This window comes from Anneissia japonica, unplaced genomic scaffold (genome assembly GCF_011630105.1).
Source record: "Anneissia japonica isolate Jap-2015-1 unplaced genomic scaffold, ASM1163010v1 scaffold3945_len365852_cov175, whole genome shotgun sequence".
Classification (NCBI taxonomy): domain Eukaryota; kingdom Metazoa; phylum Echinodermata; class Crinoidea; order Comatulida; family Comatulidae; genus Anneissia; species Anneissia japonica.
Window position 1 is genome coordinate 36,784 of NW_022684590.1, and position 16,908 is coordinate 53,691.

Sequence of the window (16,908 nt, forward strand, 5' to 3'; positions counted from 1 at the left end):
ATATATATATATATAATATATAAAACCTTGTTACAGTGAAAGCAAGTCCATAAAATTAAAGGATATAATTATATAGTACAATTTCTTTCAATTATTGATAATTTGCATGATAAAAATGGAGTTTTTAAGTCAGCTGAAGACAATTTGAAAAGGCACATCCTACTATAATTATGAACAGCATCAACCTATATCTTCTTCAGCATCCAAAAGCAAGTACACTTGCCACTTCAGAATGGAACAATGCTTTATTGAGGCTTATGGAGTGGAGTTTTTAGTTGTGAGAGAAAAAAAATTCTGCTGTAAGCAGGAACTGAACCCAGGACCGTGGGATTACAAGGCATGATGCACCTTAACCACCAAACCACTCCAATTATGAATAGACATTTTTTTTATCCAGGGGGGAAAAAAGCATATAATTGAAGAGTAATTAAATGAAAAAAAGTAGCAAAGATATCCATTTGGCATAAACAGAATGTTTATAATTGTTGCAACTTTTTTCACAATTACTCTTAATACATTGGCTCGAAGTCAGGCTCCAGAGGAAAAAAATATTTTGATATTTCTAAGACGGTTATTGAGAATTTGAGATACAAATTTGTTAATATTTAAAAACTAGAAGAAAAAGGGTCGCAACCACCATTTCCCCACCTTTTTCCCAATATTCCGGAACCTGACCCATTCCTCCAATCTTTTCAAGGCTAACAAAACAATTTATCAGGTACAAAAACTTTGTCTAAAACTTTGGAACTCAGCAGACTAAACAAAACATTATAAAATCTATTTAAGTTGCCATTTTATGTTAATACAGTGCTTCCACGCTAATTAATACGAAAAACGTACTACAAACTAATTAATCATTTATTTACTAATAAATATCATAATTTCTTTTGGTTTTGTTTTCAAATGAAATAAAAACGCATACACAACATAGATCTATATTAAAAGAACTTTGCAAGTTCAACACCATTTTTAGCAACTGATTTGTAATACAGACAAATTAGCAAAATATTTCACTTTTATAGCTTTAACACTATTTACCATCTCATGTGGAATAATTTCATTAGTTTGCTTTATTAAAAATTATTTATTAAATATAATTACATATCAGTATCTTACAATTTATATAAATAAAATTAGGTACAAAATTGATCAATGAAAAAAAACAACCATACACAAATGCTTCTCTTATGAATGGTTGTACCACCAACATGACAACAGCTAATGAATTTTGTCTACAGTTGTAAAATGTATTTAATGACGGGAAATCAATGGAAGGAGGAGGAACAAATTACCCAGTATGCTTAAGTTGAACATTAAGATATATTAAATTATCAACATCAAACACCCTGTGCACACTTATATTTACTAGCCGGAAAAAATCTAACAGACTTTCATTATGAGGTTTAAATCGAGTAGTTACTACGCAATTTATACAGTCATTCTTTACATATGTCCCTGAAATTTCATTTCATGAATTTTAACTATCATCAAATTCAGTCCACATGTCAAAATGTCCACTATCATGCAAAAGAATCAATTTTTGGAAATAACAGAATTATTTTGGTTGCTATGCAAAATGCTTTTTTATACCATCTCCCAGCCTATCCTAGAAGGTAAGCTGATAATATTCAGGGGTGCTTTAAATAAATGAAATTATTTGGTGAATATTTGTAGACTTAGTTGCATTATGAGGCTTAAGGGGTGGAGATGTTTTTTCAGTTGCGAACAAAAAATCCTGTGCTGATTTTTTTTAACCAGCCTGTGACGCGAAGCCAAGCATCTCAACCACCACAGCTACAACTTTATTACTAGATATTTAATGCAACCATTCTTTAAACTACTATACTTATCCGAGTGCAATATTTTTGCTATATGCCTTGACATTGCCAAAAAAGTTTATTGCGCATATATATGAGACGGCTTACAGAAGAACTGCAAAAAATTAACTTGCCTTAAAAAACCCCCAGCATAAAGTAAAATAATGAGCTACAGTACTTGTTTGTACAATGAAACTGTAAGTAATGTTTACTGAATTAGGAATTTGATTAAATATTTGTTGGAGCTTAATGTCACAATGTTGAATTAGTCGCTATTGTAATGTTTAAACTCTCAATTTTTGCATACACAACCATTTTTATAGCTAGAAAACGTGTAAAAAGTTTAATGCAGTTATGGACTGACTGGCTGTTCTTTATTCATGAAAGAGAGCTCATATCTGACGTACAAAGGATGATTTATTTGAAGATTAATTAATCAAAATAGATTAGCAAATCATGATAAAAAGGGTTTAATTACGGAACGACAAGTATGAACAGTATTTCACCAAAAGCATATTACTGTATTACCAAACACGATCTATACAGTTAAAAGTCCTAGAGGAAACAATGCAATAAAATATCATCATTAATCATCTTTCACAATGCAATAAAATTACATACATTATTCATGTTTTTTGTTCTTTTCTGTTGTTCTGGAGAGCGCATAGAGACGAATGTTACAGGCGCTTCAGAAGTGCACAACCATGACCAATGCCATTAAGTTATTAGACCTTTGAAACCTTGAGGTCAAAAGCTAATAATTGATGCAACAATTGTTAAAATCAGATAACAAAAATGTCAAAGATATTATAATTCATATTTTCAGTTCAACATGTATAATGATCAATGGTCAATACATGGGAATTTTACCTGATTTACAGACTTTCATTTTTGATGACAAGTGGCCGGTGTAGATTCTGTGAATTAGTGCAATTGTTTTATCACAAACAAATACATATACAGTAAAATGCTATGCAACGTTCTACAAACTTGGTCTGATTTTGGCTTTAGGGTGAGATAGGTAATATGGTTTTAGTGTATACTGCCCTCTGGAGGAAAACAAACGAAAGAAAAAAAAGATGTAGCATTTAAATTTTGAATAAGGCAGCAAGATAGCCCATCACATCACTGCCACTTCCATCTTAAGTATTTCATAGCAATGTTTAGTACAGTTCATTTCTATTTTGTAACTTGGGTGGGTTATTGAATAGTAGATATTAAAATAAAGCAAGTAAAGTGCACCCTCCAATTCGAGACCCCTCTAAAATTCGAGACCACTTTTTCAAAGAACCAAATTACAATCTTCAATCGATTAACACTAAGCTAACCCTCTAAGTGGAAAGCGAATTCCCAGACCACCCCAAAACTTTTGGTCTCAAAAGTGGTTTCGATTTTGAAGGGCGAACTGTAGTTGATGTACGTTACAAGCTAATAATTTAGTCTCTTGATTCGCCTGTTGCAGGTTTCAGACAGTTGATTGCAAAAGTTTCCTCTTCCTGCAATATAATAATTTATTTGTTCGCTCAGTGACTCAGTGATCAATTCTGTTTGCTCTTTTCACCTTCTTTTAATTTGTCCCTCACTTCGCTCATCTTATCTTTAACATCGCTCATCTTATCTTTAACATCGCTCATCTTATCTTTAACGTCATCCATTTTGTCTTTCACGTCTCCTTTCACGTCTTCCATCTTTTCCTTCATTCCCGCGTACGTCTCCTGCATTGATTCCCGGTACGTCTTCTCTTTAGGTGGTAGCGGTTTCATGAAACCTCTCTTCCTCAAGGCACGGATTGTCATCTCAGTAGCAGCTAATGTTAAAGTGTAGCGAGCTGGGGTAGCGACTTTGTACATGGCATAGGCCTGCAGGATATCACTGGCACCAGAGTGTTGTAATTTGCTTAAATAAACTTCACTTACACCAATGCTCTTCAGGACAGGTACTATGTCAATTCCACTACAAAAAGAAAAGAAAAAAAAACAATTAGTAAATGCGAGCTGAGCAAGCTTGGAATAAAATTTGCTGTACCTGAGAGGTCGGTCTCCCTTTCGGGAGATCTGGTTAAGTGAGCCGCCTTAACTCATAAGCATGGTGATATCCCTAGGCACTGACTTCTGCGAGACAAATGATAAAGTAATAAAAGCATGTAAATTATAATGAATTTGTGGAAGATGGGTCATTTTCCGGGTGATTCCAGCTTAAGTTGCTTGTGGGAGTGTGGGAGGCTGTTCCAATTACCGGGAGAAATCCTGTATCTTGCAGGAGGTTTGGGACCCCTGCTACGACCCAAAAATTATCTTTATAAAGTAAAAGAGGAGGCAGTTGGTGGGGTTGGAAGGGGGCAGCAGGCCTGTTCCATCTAATGTATTTCACTAATAAAATCAAATGACGTCATGAACATGGGAAAACAATAAAATCATTTTATTTGATTTGTGAAAATAATTTTTTATTGTAAACCAACCAACCATGGTGGGGCTCAGGTAATCAGCACCCTACCCCCCCACCCCCCTGTTAAATTTCCTCCCCGTAAACAGTGTATGTATTACATTACATCAAAAAATCTATAAAAAAAACAAACAATAAACAATTGTATAACAAATAATAAATGAGAAGTTTCACATACTGTTTCACTGCTAAGTAGAAAGAACCAAACCAGACAGGAGCGATGACCCAGTGTACAGGAATGATCACGTATCCATACGCCTTTGCCATCATCTTCATCCGAGCCCAGTTACTCAATTTATTCCCGCTCTCATCGTACATAGCAACAATCGGCTCCTCCTCAACCTCTCCATTCTTGTTGCCCTGACTCCCTTTATCATTTTGCGTGGAAAATGCACGTGTGTGAATGAACTGACGCTGACCAGGTGTTAGATGATGGGGATAAAACCCATTAATTGGATTTTTCCTTCTAAATGAACTTCCAGAAAATGAGTTTAATGTCGCTAAGTAGAATGAACCAAACCAGACAGGAGCGATGACCCAGTGTACAGGAATGATCACGTATCCATACGCCTTTGCCATCATCTTCATCCGAGCCCAGTTACTCAATTTATTCCCGCTCTCATCGTACATAGCAACAATCGGCTCCTCCTCAACCTCTCCATTCTTGTTGCCCTGACTCCCTTTATCATTTTGCGTGGAAAATGCACGTGTGTGAATGAACTGACGCTGACCAGGTGTTAGATGATGGGGATAAAACCCATTAATTGGATTTTTCCTTCTAAATGAACTTCCAGAAAATGAGTTTAATGTCCTAATTGTCTGTGGTAATGATTCAAAATGGAATTTGGCAGCTTGAACCAAACTACTTTCCTCGGTGGAGTGATGAATACCTGTTGAAAAGAATGATCAAAATTAAATAAATATAAAAATATTTCATCTTAAAAACAAAATGCTGAGTTGAAAGCATCTTTCTGTAATATATTTTTGTCAGCCCTCATTCATACTTCGATGAATATTGAAAAAATAAACATCTTGAGGCCTGGTCTGTGATTGGTTTTATTGTTGTACATCTTGTTTTAACCACAGTAAATGAACATTGATAATGATTTTAAAATGGATGCGAAGCTGTCATTTGAAATACCAGTGTGATGCGACTTATCAAACACTCTTTGGTATCTGAAAGGACTATCCAGTCATCTAGATAGCGGTACGGTACATATACTCTTATGCCCTGTTTGGGGCATAATTTTTCAAGGCCGAATGGGAAGACGGCTCTCCAACTTAAGTGGAGTTACTTTTGGTCTGACGAATGAATATGTAAAAAAAGCATCATTTAAATCAGTTGTTGTGACGCAATCTTCCCGACGAAGGCCATGAGGACTGTGTAGCAAGGCCTGTGCTGGAAATATATCCTCCGGCCAAAAATCTGTCTGCGCATTTACGAAAATAAGGGCTGATTTCAGTGCAGATTTTGCTGATAATTAGGCTTTATCTTATTAAATATATAAACAATGTACTATGCAGTAATTATGATTCTGCGCACTTATTTTCCTAGCGATTTTCTGCGCAAATTTTAACTGGTTTTTGAGGTATCATCCCTAAAATTAAAATAAATTTACAGTATGGTGCAGAACTTAGAAACTACAGCAATCACAGCTGTTTACAACAGCAATTTCACTTAATTGAAGATCCTGACATAGCAGCATTGCTCAATTCTTTTACCATACTACTTATATGATAGGCTTGGTTTTAAGTTCATAATCATAATTAATAACTCAAATAAGAGAATGAGAGGTAACATAACTAGTCCCTGTACAAAGTATCAAAATAACATAACGATTCAAATTTAAATAGCAAAAAATCAGTAGCCAATTATGTAATTTAAGTTAATACAGTAATTACCAACAATAAAAATAAATAAAAAGAACAAAATTATTAATAAAAAAATTAAATAAATAACTACAAAAAAAAAGAATAAGTAAATAAATAAGCAAGAAATGCAAATAAAAAAGTGGCTTAACACAGGTGGTCGAGGGCAGTTTTAAATGAAGAGACGGAGGAGGATAAGTGTGTAGCAATTGGAAGTAAGTTGTATTCAAGAAGTATAATCACAGTATGATAACATCTTTTGGGTTCCACCAAAACTCCAAGAGCCTTCCTTATCTCATTTCATTTCATTTCATTTTATTCAGGAATTAAAATCACAGATTACTTGAATCATCTTGAATACAAAATAGAAACACCAATGGACAGATAAATGATTAAGAACAAAAGATAAGGCATTAATTCTTAGGGTAGGTAACCCAAGAAAGTTTTACAATATATAAAACTTATTTCCATTGGGGCCCTTCAACAAATTTTGAACATTTTTACAATGTAAGAAACAATAAACAATAAATTAAATTAAATTAAATTGCCTGAATTGACTAATATGTAAAATATTTAAAAGGACAAGTTAAAAGTGATATTAAAAAAAGAGAATACATTCTTATTTCAAACACTCAACTTCATAAACTTAATTAAGTGCTTACCCAAATGATCTCCCTTTGCACTTTTGAATAATAATAATAATTATTATTTATTATTATTATAATAATATTATTATTATTAACAATAATAATAATATTTAAAAAATGATGTTAAGAATGATGAAAATTTAAAATTAAAAGTTGTGAATCCATTATTATTATTATTGCACTTTTGAATTATTATCATTATTATTAATATTAAAATTATATTATATTACAGTATTAAGAAGTCCCATTATTACTCTGCTTAACATGATGCAATAAGCCTAGGCCTAATATATTTTAATAATATGGAAAACATACCATGAATGATTATGATTATTTATTTTTATTATTATTATTAAGAAATGCCAAAGTCCAAAGAAATATAATATTAGGAAAATCAAATTTGACATTATCATCATTATTTGCTGACAGGCTAGGCCAGAATATATAAAGAATGAGCGTATTTTTGATGTGGAGGCTAGTCATACTTTCTAGTTTGTGTTTATTCTCCGCTCAGTCATAGGCTACGACTAACCTAAAGCCTAGTGTAGCAGCCCGGCCTGGGCCTTGTAGTAGAAGTAAGCCCCTAGCCTCCTAGCAATATGCTGTTAACTAGGCCTAGCCCAAAACGACATAAACTTACGTTTTACATTCGTATTCAATACCGTTTGAAATTGCACCCGAAGCGGTATTATCTTTTTCAACATTCTCAACCAGCAATTTATAATAGCACCATCTGAAATGATTGCATGCAGTAAACTTTTTACAACTTTTCCTGCAAATATACAATGTTTGCACGCACTTCACGTGTTGAATACCGCCCTCTTTCTACCAGCCATACTATGAAAAGCCGAATCCGCCAAGAGATACGCAATACAATTAATCAATTCACAATAAATTCTGTGTACATACAAATTTGTATGTACATATACATACAATCCATTCAGGATAAATTCTATGAATCCTGTAATCTGTTGTATCTGATATCACCAAATCACCTCACAATATAATGCCTATTTAATATTAATAAGCTATCTACTTAAGGTCACGATGACAAGTTTAAAAGACAGTACATATTTGAAAAAAGAAAATGAACGGTTTTTTTTTAGTCCTGTATTACTTTAAATGACTTTTGATTTACTTTTATATGCATTTGTGTGATCTGGCCTGATATGTGTGCTTCTTGTATGATAGGTGGTGTTGTATAAAGTATGTACTGTATGCCTCTATGTTTATAATTGTGAGTATGGTACAGTCATGTGACTATCTTTTTCTTAGCAAGTCTTTTTTGTGAACTTTACTGTACACTGTATTGTTTTGGACACATCTTCTATTGAGAAATGTACCACTGATTAAAAAGTGTAGTTCCTAATAAATTATTATATTATTATTATCAAATTAAATCAAATCAAACATTTATTCAACAATGGTACAGAGCATTTCTGCTAAATTACGACGTCTGATACAATGCTTGAAATATAGAACATACTTAAACGCCAAATACTTATAAATAACACAAAAATATACATTTCAAACTATATTTCATGTATTTGAATAACCTCACAAGATACTGATAAATATAATAAGTTAAATCACCAAAATACAACAGAAACCTAGTTGTATAATTATGATTTAATACCCTACAAACAAAGAATATTCAAATGTTTTAATAAAGTATTGCATCAAACCAAAACAAAACAGACAATAAGTATGGTAAAGTTTGTAATGCACAGAAGCATAGCATGCATACTGCACACAAATTGTATGCAATATGTTCCCATGAAACCAGGAAAAATCGCTTGGTAAGGAAATCAATGATCAAAGTTTTCAGATCTGAATTTATCACGATAATTTCAAATAATTATCTCTATATTGTCTGAAAACATAAGATTTAAGTAAAAATTTTATTTCATTAATTTTACACTAATAATAATAATAATAATAATAATAATAGGCCAATTTATATGGCGCAAATAAACATGGTCTCAAAGTGCCATGTCCAAGTAAAGACAATGTAAGGTGAACCTAAAGAAAAAGCAAACAAAATTATTCTATATTTTATACATGTATTATGTTTGTGTGCAGTGGTGCCAACGGGGTAAGGAGGGGGAACAGGCCTGGACCCCCTGTTGTCTGACGCACAACTAGGTCGTATAAAAAATTAAAAAAAAAAATAATTTGTCTATCCAAAATAACCAATCATTAATATTGTGGTCTAAAAGCATATATTGAACCAAACTAACCCAAAACACCCCCATGAACTCTACCAGGGATTTTTTCATTCCAGGCCGAGGCTCTAGGCGGTCCCTTGCTACGGACCGCTTGTCGGCAAATTTCTGGTGCCATTGTTGTATGTGTGAAATCATACATGAACTGTGTATGCACAGTGAGATTTGCCTTTAAAAAATAGCACTTCAATTGCTCTATCAACATTATTAAATATTATGTGACAAATAAATATGAATGCCCATATTTGGGTGTAATAAGACATCATCTTGCCCATATATGTTTCACATCACATATTTGTCCCATAAAACTTTATAGTGTGAAGAAAGCTTTAGAGAAATAAATAAACCAATTAATTAATTATAGATTATTAATTATAATAAAATATCATATCATATTTTGTCCCAGTTTCATTAGAACATGTCACAAACTGTGATTTTACACTGCTAAACTTTTATAATGTGGTTTTGATATTTGTTCTATTCTATTAAATAAAAGAAGACAAATTTAGTAAGCCTATGTTTCCAGTAAATAGCATGTTTCTCAAATAATGTTTATATTTAACAATGATATATCAATAACACATTACAGTTATATTTTCAATGTCAAAAATAGCAAGACATATCGTACATGTCAATGACTAAAGGTAATAAAACCATTTCTGTACATATAAACGCTTTATCAATCCTTGAAATATTTGAGGATTTGAAAGATAACACCTAGGGTGGCAAAATGTCATGTTGGCAATGGGCCGGGTAGAAAATCCTGAGTAGCAAACAACAAGCCTAAGTGGAAACGAACTAGCAACAACAATAGCTCCTAAAATAGATTGCAATACAATTTTGTTCTTGTAAAAGTAGCTTTAACTTGCATTATTTTAGTTATTGCACAGACCATATACATTTATACATTGAAGAAAAAAATTACCATATAAAACATTAAAATATATACTGTATTGCATAACACCTTACATAGTACAAACTGTAAAAGATCAAAAAATTGCATATTATATGCAACTGACAACTTTAAAATCTATAAACAATGCCCTTTGTCCAAAGTCCAATATTATTCTAAACTTCAAGGTTACATAGTGTTGTTAAACTTTCATTTGTGATTGAACCAAAATAACATCAGAATGTTGTCCTGAATGTTTCTATCACAATGTCTTTTTCGATTGCCTTTGTTACTGTGTCAAGGTGATGGTTACAGGTAGGTAATTGTTACTGGGGCAACACCGGAGGCATGGACCATTCAATATAGTACACCAGGGCTAACTATTCTAAACAAGGCAGAATTTGAAAGTGTTCAGTAAATGTGCTGCTAACATATTTTGTTCTGCAATTCAGAACATTTTTAATAGAACAATCAGCATGACTACTATTCAACTATCAAATCTGATTCCATCATACAAAAAGTATGATCATGAAAATGTCAGAAAATCCACAAACTGCAGTGCCAGAAATAGAGCATATTTAGTGTTTTGCTATCATTTCTACTATAGGATAGGCTGATTTAACTACATGCCACAATAAAAAGAAAATTTTCTTTCATTAAATGCGTCCCTAAACCATCCTTTTAAAATTTGGAAAGCTGCATACACTGATATAGCAAGTACTATCTTCAAAGAAACTAATGTTAAATTAATACAATTAATATAAATTGAGGTAAGTTTAAAGTCCCTATTAAACAACTGCACATCATTATTTTTGGAATGTTTACAGTAAGTACTGCTTATTGTTTGCAAACAACAGAATTTGCAATGATTTTTCTTGTTATTGTGGCATCTAATCTCACCTCCAATATAAGACCACTTTTCTGTGGTTCCATATTAACAGATGTCTTATCTTTATTATTCCACTTTGAGAACAAAGGTGCTAAACACTATGAAAACCCTGGTCCCAAAGTGGTCTTTAATTGGAGGGAGACCTGTAGTTAGAAACCAAAATAATAAATAAAGTTCAACAGCATTTGCTTTCCGTTTTACAAAACCTGGTATCCACCAAATTCAATAACATCAATATCATCAGTATTGCCTCTGATTTCTGGTCTTTTCATACTGTAGCTTAGCAATCGCCATGCCGACACATCTTTCTCAAGGCATCCTTGGATTCCTTCACGCCTTTATCAGCTGCAAATTTCAGTAACTTTTTGGCTTCTCTGCAAGAGTAAATACAAACCAAGCACATGAAAAAACCATACATGTTTAAATAGAATACCTTTAAATAAATGCCTTTACAATAAGCTTTGACCCTTGGATATTGCTAGTAAAGTTCCCACAAAATGACATGTGTAAATCAGGGGCGGGTATAAACATTGGTCGGAGGGCTAAAGGGAATTTTTGATTTAACACCGCACATATACTCTGATATTTCCAGAAACCTGCATACACTACTTTTATACTTTTTGCTCAGTTTTGATATAAATTTTTACATTTTATCTGTATTGGGTCATAATAAGGTGTTTTCTAGCCAAATACGGTAGGTGGGCTGCACATATGGGGTTGTCGCGGGCCACAAAAAATTGCTGTCAAGCCGCGCCTTACCAACCTGTGGCATACACTAAATGTACGTAAACACATGTTTTCAGGACAACACATGTGTTTGTGGGAGGAGCGAGTATTCATTGCCCTTTTTTGATTGGTTGGTTAAGTTTGACTGACACTCTCTAAAGGTCTATTGAGATGAATTCAATATTTTTAGGGAATAAATTGAGGCTTTGACAAAAAACTGCATATAGTCATGGCATGCCTATATATGGACATGATGTGATGTCATCATCACCATATTTATGTTACATGTTTTTGTCAAATAAAATTTGATTTTCTGAACACAATCTAATGCGCAGTTTCATCTTTCTCTATGGTTTTATTCATACATATTTGACCACCAAAATCCATTTTTATGAATTTTATTTTCTGACAAATCACGATATCTTTATAACTAAAATGAAAATCTTACTCTCTACTCTTGACGTCTGTTGGGTAGCCTTGAAGATGGGCGACTGCTAAGTTGTGAGCCGCGTGAGGGTGGTCTCTATCTGCAGCGTATCTTTGAAGGAAATATAATGACGTTTTAAATACACTTTAATTATCAAATGGCTGGCTGACAGATGTGGATACATTTATGATCTGCTATCAATCTATGCACTATGCAACACACTTAAAAAATCTTGCTTGTGCCACTGTGTCTACCAAAAGTAAAGTTAAAACCTACAAAATACCAGAATGCCAGAAAAAAAGTTACCTAAACCAACGCATAGCTTGCTGATGATCCTTATCAACGCCAAAACCATTTAAGTAGCGCTGCCCAACCAGATGCATCGCGTGTGTGTGGCCAATGTGAGCATACGCATGATTAACATTAAACCGCAGGTTCTCAAAATGGTAGTAGGCATAATAGATGAACAGCACTAGGCCTATGACAACAGACGCCTGAAATAAAAGATGGTAATTAATAATAGCAGGAAGTGGTTTGGCTATTAATGAAATGTGACATAACACTAGCAGCGGAAATTATTTTAATAAGGACGGGGACCATATGTGCTTCTCAGGAAGTTTTGTTTTTTTAGACACTTATGGGAGGGTGTGGGCTCTGAGGGATGGATTCAGCTTTTTGTAGGGAATTGTTGTTGTGAATTAAAGGGATCTCAGGATTAGAGGAGCCACAGGATTAGGAGCATCTTAGGATTAGAGGGGTCTCATGAGTAGAGGGGTCTTATGATTAGTGGTGCCTCATGATTAGAGTGCCCTCAGGATTAAATGGGTCTCAGGATTAGTGGGCTCTTGGAATTCGAGTCTTGGAGTCTCAGGATTAGAGGAGTCTCAGGATTAGAGGAGTCTCAGGATTAGAGGAGTCTCAGGATTAGAGGAGTCTCAGGATTAGAAAGGTCTCAGCATTAAAGGGACCTAAGTATCAGAGGGGTCTCTGGATTAGAGGGGTCTCAGGATTAGAGTGGTCTCATGATAAGAGGTGCCTTACAATTAAAAGGGTCTTGAATGGGAGGTTGCTCTGTGCAATTCAGCATTCATGGAACATGAACTTATAAAGAAAAAAGATTGTTTAGTCCTTATTCATTTGGTATAAAAATCGCCCAAAGTCTTTGCCCATTTCACACTACAAAATATAATAAAAAGGTCATCAAAAATGTTTATATTATAATACCATAGGATCTAGGTCCATGATACTAAGGGCCTGTTTCTACTGGAAAGAAATAATCAATTAAAAATCGCTTTTTCGAAAAATCGCTTTTATTCTCGCAGTAGAAACGGGACCAGTTTGAAAAAAGCGATTAAAAAAAATTGATTAAAAACACGCAATGGATAGCGTGTTTGAACGGCAAATAACCAATTTTGGCTGTGCACCTTTTAGGTACAACACAAAAAAGTGATCATCAGGTGAAATGTGACCTCCATGTCAATCACTGCAAAGACTAGATCGTATTAGGCGCAAACTTTCCAAAAAATTCATGTCCTAGGCCTACAAGCTAAAAACGTCAACAAACATGTCGAGCGACGAATTCATTATGTAATTATTTTGTGGGGGGATATTGGGCGTAGGCCTCTCCGCTCTTTTGGGCCTACCGTTGTCCTCGTTTGTTTGCTTGTTCTTTGTGCCGATAAGCACAGCCAAAAACATTTGCCTTCATGTCCCACACCATATCTTACTCCTCGCCATCGTGGCAGGAATGAAAAAGATACTATCCTATACAGTTAGGAAAACAACGTGTTGTATTTTAAACAAAATGGTGACGTAATTTCCTTCACGAAAACCGATTTTCGAAAAATAAAAAATGAAGTTGCAACGCGAGCAGGCTGTCTGGTACTCATTAAAAAAGCAGTTTAAAAAAATTGATTATTTTGTGTTTATCAGTAGAAACACACCATTAGGATGGATGCTTAGGCCTAGAATGGAATATTTCAAAATTTGTTCACAATTATCATAAAAATAAGTAAATTTTAATAATCATTTTAAAAATGTTAATAACTTTATTTAAAATGATGATGATAATAACAGATTAGATAGTTAGCTTAGAATAATATTAATAATAAACACTACATTAACTGTCTTCAAATCCATAACTTTTATAAGAACAATTTTTTAATCAAAATTTAGTAAATTAAAAACAGTACATTTTTTGTTAACGTTTTTAAGACATGTGCCTCTTTTTCCACCGTGCCCCAACACGATAGCATGTGTTCTAATACTTGATTACTCTTTTTATTGGTAGTAAAGTTGGGAGGTGGTACTAGTAGTAGTAGGCCTATTCAGCCTAGAACAATTATATGAGGCCTAGGCTATCCCATATCGTCGTTTTAATAGACCGCAACCACCGCGCCTCAGCCCTACTCTCTAGGTAGGCCTAGTAAAGTAGTATTGCTTTCCTAAATAGTACTCTAGGGACTCTACACTAGCCTAGGCGAATACCCGCCTACTAGGCTTCCTATTATGTTATGTATGTGCTGACTGACCAACCTCGATAAACCGAACCAGAAGTGTGTCTGGTTTCTTCTTTCTCGCAAGATAAACCTTTCCACCATAAGGTAAATCAGGGTCATCATAGTCAGAGTCACCTTCACTATCGGTCCATGAAACTGTGTCTTGTTTCTGATCGCTACCTGTTGAACGATGACGAAGGAGAGTATCGGTTTCTCCAGTTGACGCCATGTTGTTTACAGTAGCATAGCATCAATCGGCAGATAGTGTGGCGCGCCGTGCGCGCAATAACCCGATTATTACAATTCAGCCACGGGTGATCATGGAGGTGTATACCTCCATGATGTGATGAAATGCATCCATGAATGTGTTTCGATGATTAAACAAATTGCATTGGCCATTGAATAATGAAAAAACATCAATCAAACAATATTCAATTATTAAATAAAGATAATATTAACCTCAGTTATAGGCCTAGTAAGTAATTATTCCTTATAATAGGCCTATCACAGTCTGTACCACCTTCAGCTGAATATATAATCAGCTGAGTGTGTTTAGATGGCGTTCCATACGTATATAAGTGGCAATTAAAGCAGCTGCTTAGAAACCGAAGTGATGTCACAAAATCCTATAACTACTGTTTCTTTTAAAAATCAATAAAATCAAATTTATTGGATATTTACAGCAATGGCACACGCTATTATGCTAGTGTATACGTAATAAGACGAGACTTTACAGTTACTTTGTTTAGCGAACCCTCTGACCGCCAATTAAATAGTTATTTCGAATAAAAATAATAAAATTTTATTTTTTGCCAGTTAGTGCACCCTCTGCAACATAAAATACGAATTTCAGAAAAAAAACCCCATTATTTATTTTTAGTACGCCCTCTTCTCCCCAGAAATCTCCAAAAATAATGTATTTATTTATTTCTTATTATGTTAAAAAATATTTAACAATCTCATTACACCACCTTTCATTCATCAATAACATTTTGTTTTTATAATTCTCCTCCGCCTATATGCTTTTGGCAAAATCATTTTGCTAAATAAGAAACAATATTTTGTTTTTATCCGCCCTTCTCTGACCTTTAAAAAAAAGTGTTGATAAACAAGGTAATAAAAAAGTCTCCCCTAATAAAAAAAGAAATAGAATAGGCCCTATCAATTTAATAAAACAATTACTCTTATGGAAACAAAACTAAATTATAAGTTTTTTTCTTAGAAAACTTAATTAATTAGTATATGATTGTAGAATATTAAAAATTTATACAGCTTTAATATAAGTGTTTTTCGGCCGCTTAAGTGGTACGGAATCATTAACATAGAGGTCGGTTAAAAATTGATGATGTAGACGTGCGAATAATTCGAACTGAATCCGATAAGATCAAGCGCGCATCTTAGAATCAAATAATATTTCAGTTAGGCCCGGCCCTTGTCCATCATCAGTGCGCATATAATTGGCCGCTGTCAGAGTGGTGCCATTGATTGTTCACCTTTTGGTTTCTTTCCGTGGTGGATAATACGGGTATTGATTGAAAGTGTACTGTATTAGCAATATCATTTTTCGTTCAAGAGTACGTCTAATCTTAGATTTGTTGTCAATGTCAAAAGGCAAAATACCAACCGTAACGATGTTGTGAGTAACAATCTTTCTTTTGATTGAACCTGCCTGGTTTGAATTCAAAGTGTTTTTACTGTTTTGCTTCACCATAGCCCTGATGATAGTTTAAAAATATATTTAAAATATATATAAAATTAGTGTCTATACAATGTAAAAATAGCATGAATAGCACTACCGTACTCGCACGAATAAGCACCCCGTTTGAATAAGCGCCCCGTTCGAATAACCGTGAAAATTTCCTTACGCGCCCCGTTTGAAAAGAAAAATACAATGATCCTGCCATCCTGCTAATCTCAATCGGCCGATGGCCAACAAGCTAGACCACTACCCACCATTAATTGCATCTGCTGTTTTGCTGTTATGTAAATATTCAAAGCATTCTTGTTATGAGCCATGTTCTCTGGACGATTATCTCCTCTAACCACCATTCGTAATGTCCTTATATAATCTTTTTTTCATTCAAAAAGTGCCTCTTGAATTTTTAATTATTAAAATAATTTCCCATAAGAACCCCTCGATTTTCATCTATTTCCATAAGCGCCCCTTCAATTTCCACTCTGTTTTCACAAGCGCCCCGTTTAAATGAGCGCCCCGTTTGAATAAGCGCCCCTAGAAAGTGCAAAAAATATTTTAACCGCCCGGGCGCTTATTCGCGCGAGTAGGGTAGTTGGGTTACATAGGCACCTGGTATGAATTGAACCACTGCACATCTAAGTTCCTCATGTAGAATTAAATTACTGTAGCCCTACTCAATTTGTCAAAAATGCATCCAATGACGTCGCGTTATTATTAATCAATCAATGGATATTTTTAATATTATTTTTATCTTTAATGGGTACGGGTATGGGTGGGGTG

The 16,908-nt window shown here is 34.1% G+C and overlaps 2 protein-coding genes across 2 annotated transcripts; both read right to left on the reverse strand.

Moving 5' to 3' along the window:
• Positions 1–3,422: 3,422 nt before the first annotated feature.
• LOC117107137 (uncharacterized protein C18orf19 homolog A-like) lies at positions 3,423–8,023 on the reverse strand (the record flags this gene model as incomplete). Its single annotated transcript, XM_033248699.1, is given in 4 exon segments — positions 3,423–3,770; positions 4,438–4,755; positions 5,068–5,149; positions 7,416–8,023. Coding segments are annotated over 4 exon segments (812 nt in total), but the record flags the coding sequence as incomplete, so codon positions are not given.
• Positions 8,024–8,174: 151 nt separating this feature from the next.
• On the reverse strand, positions 8,175–14,701 carry LOC117107144. Its single transcript, XM_033248712.1, has 4 exons — positions 14,470–14,701; positions 12,241–12,428; positions 11,956–12,045; positions 8,175–11,155 (listed from the first exon to the last, which is right to left on the reverse strand). The coding sequence occupies exons 1-4, from the start codon at positions 14,659–14,661 to the stop codon at positions 11,062–11,064; spliced, it is 564 nt and encodes a 187-aa protein (XP_033104603.1). The 5' UTR covers positions 14,662–14,701; the 3' UTR covers positions 8,175–11,061.
• Between the last annotated feature and the right edge of the window lie 2,207 nt (positions 14,702–16,908).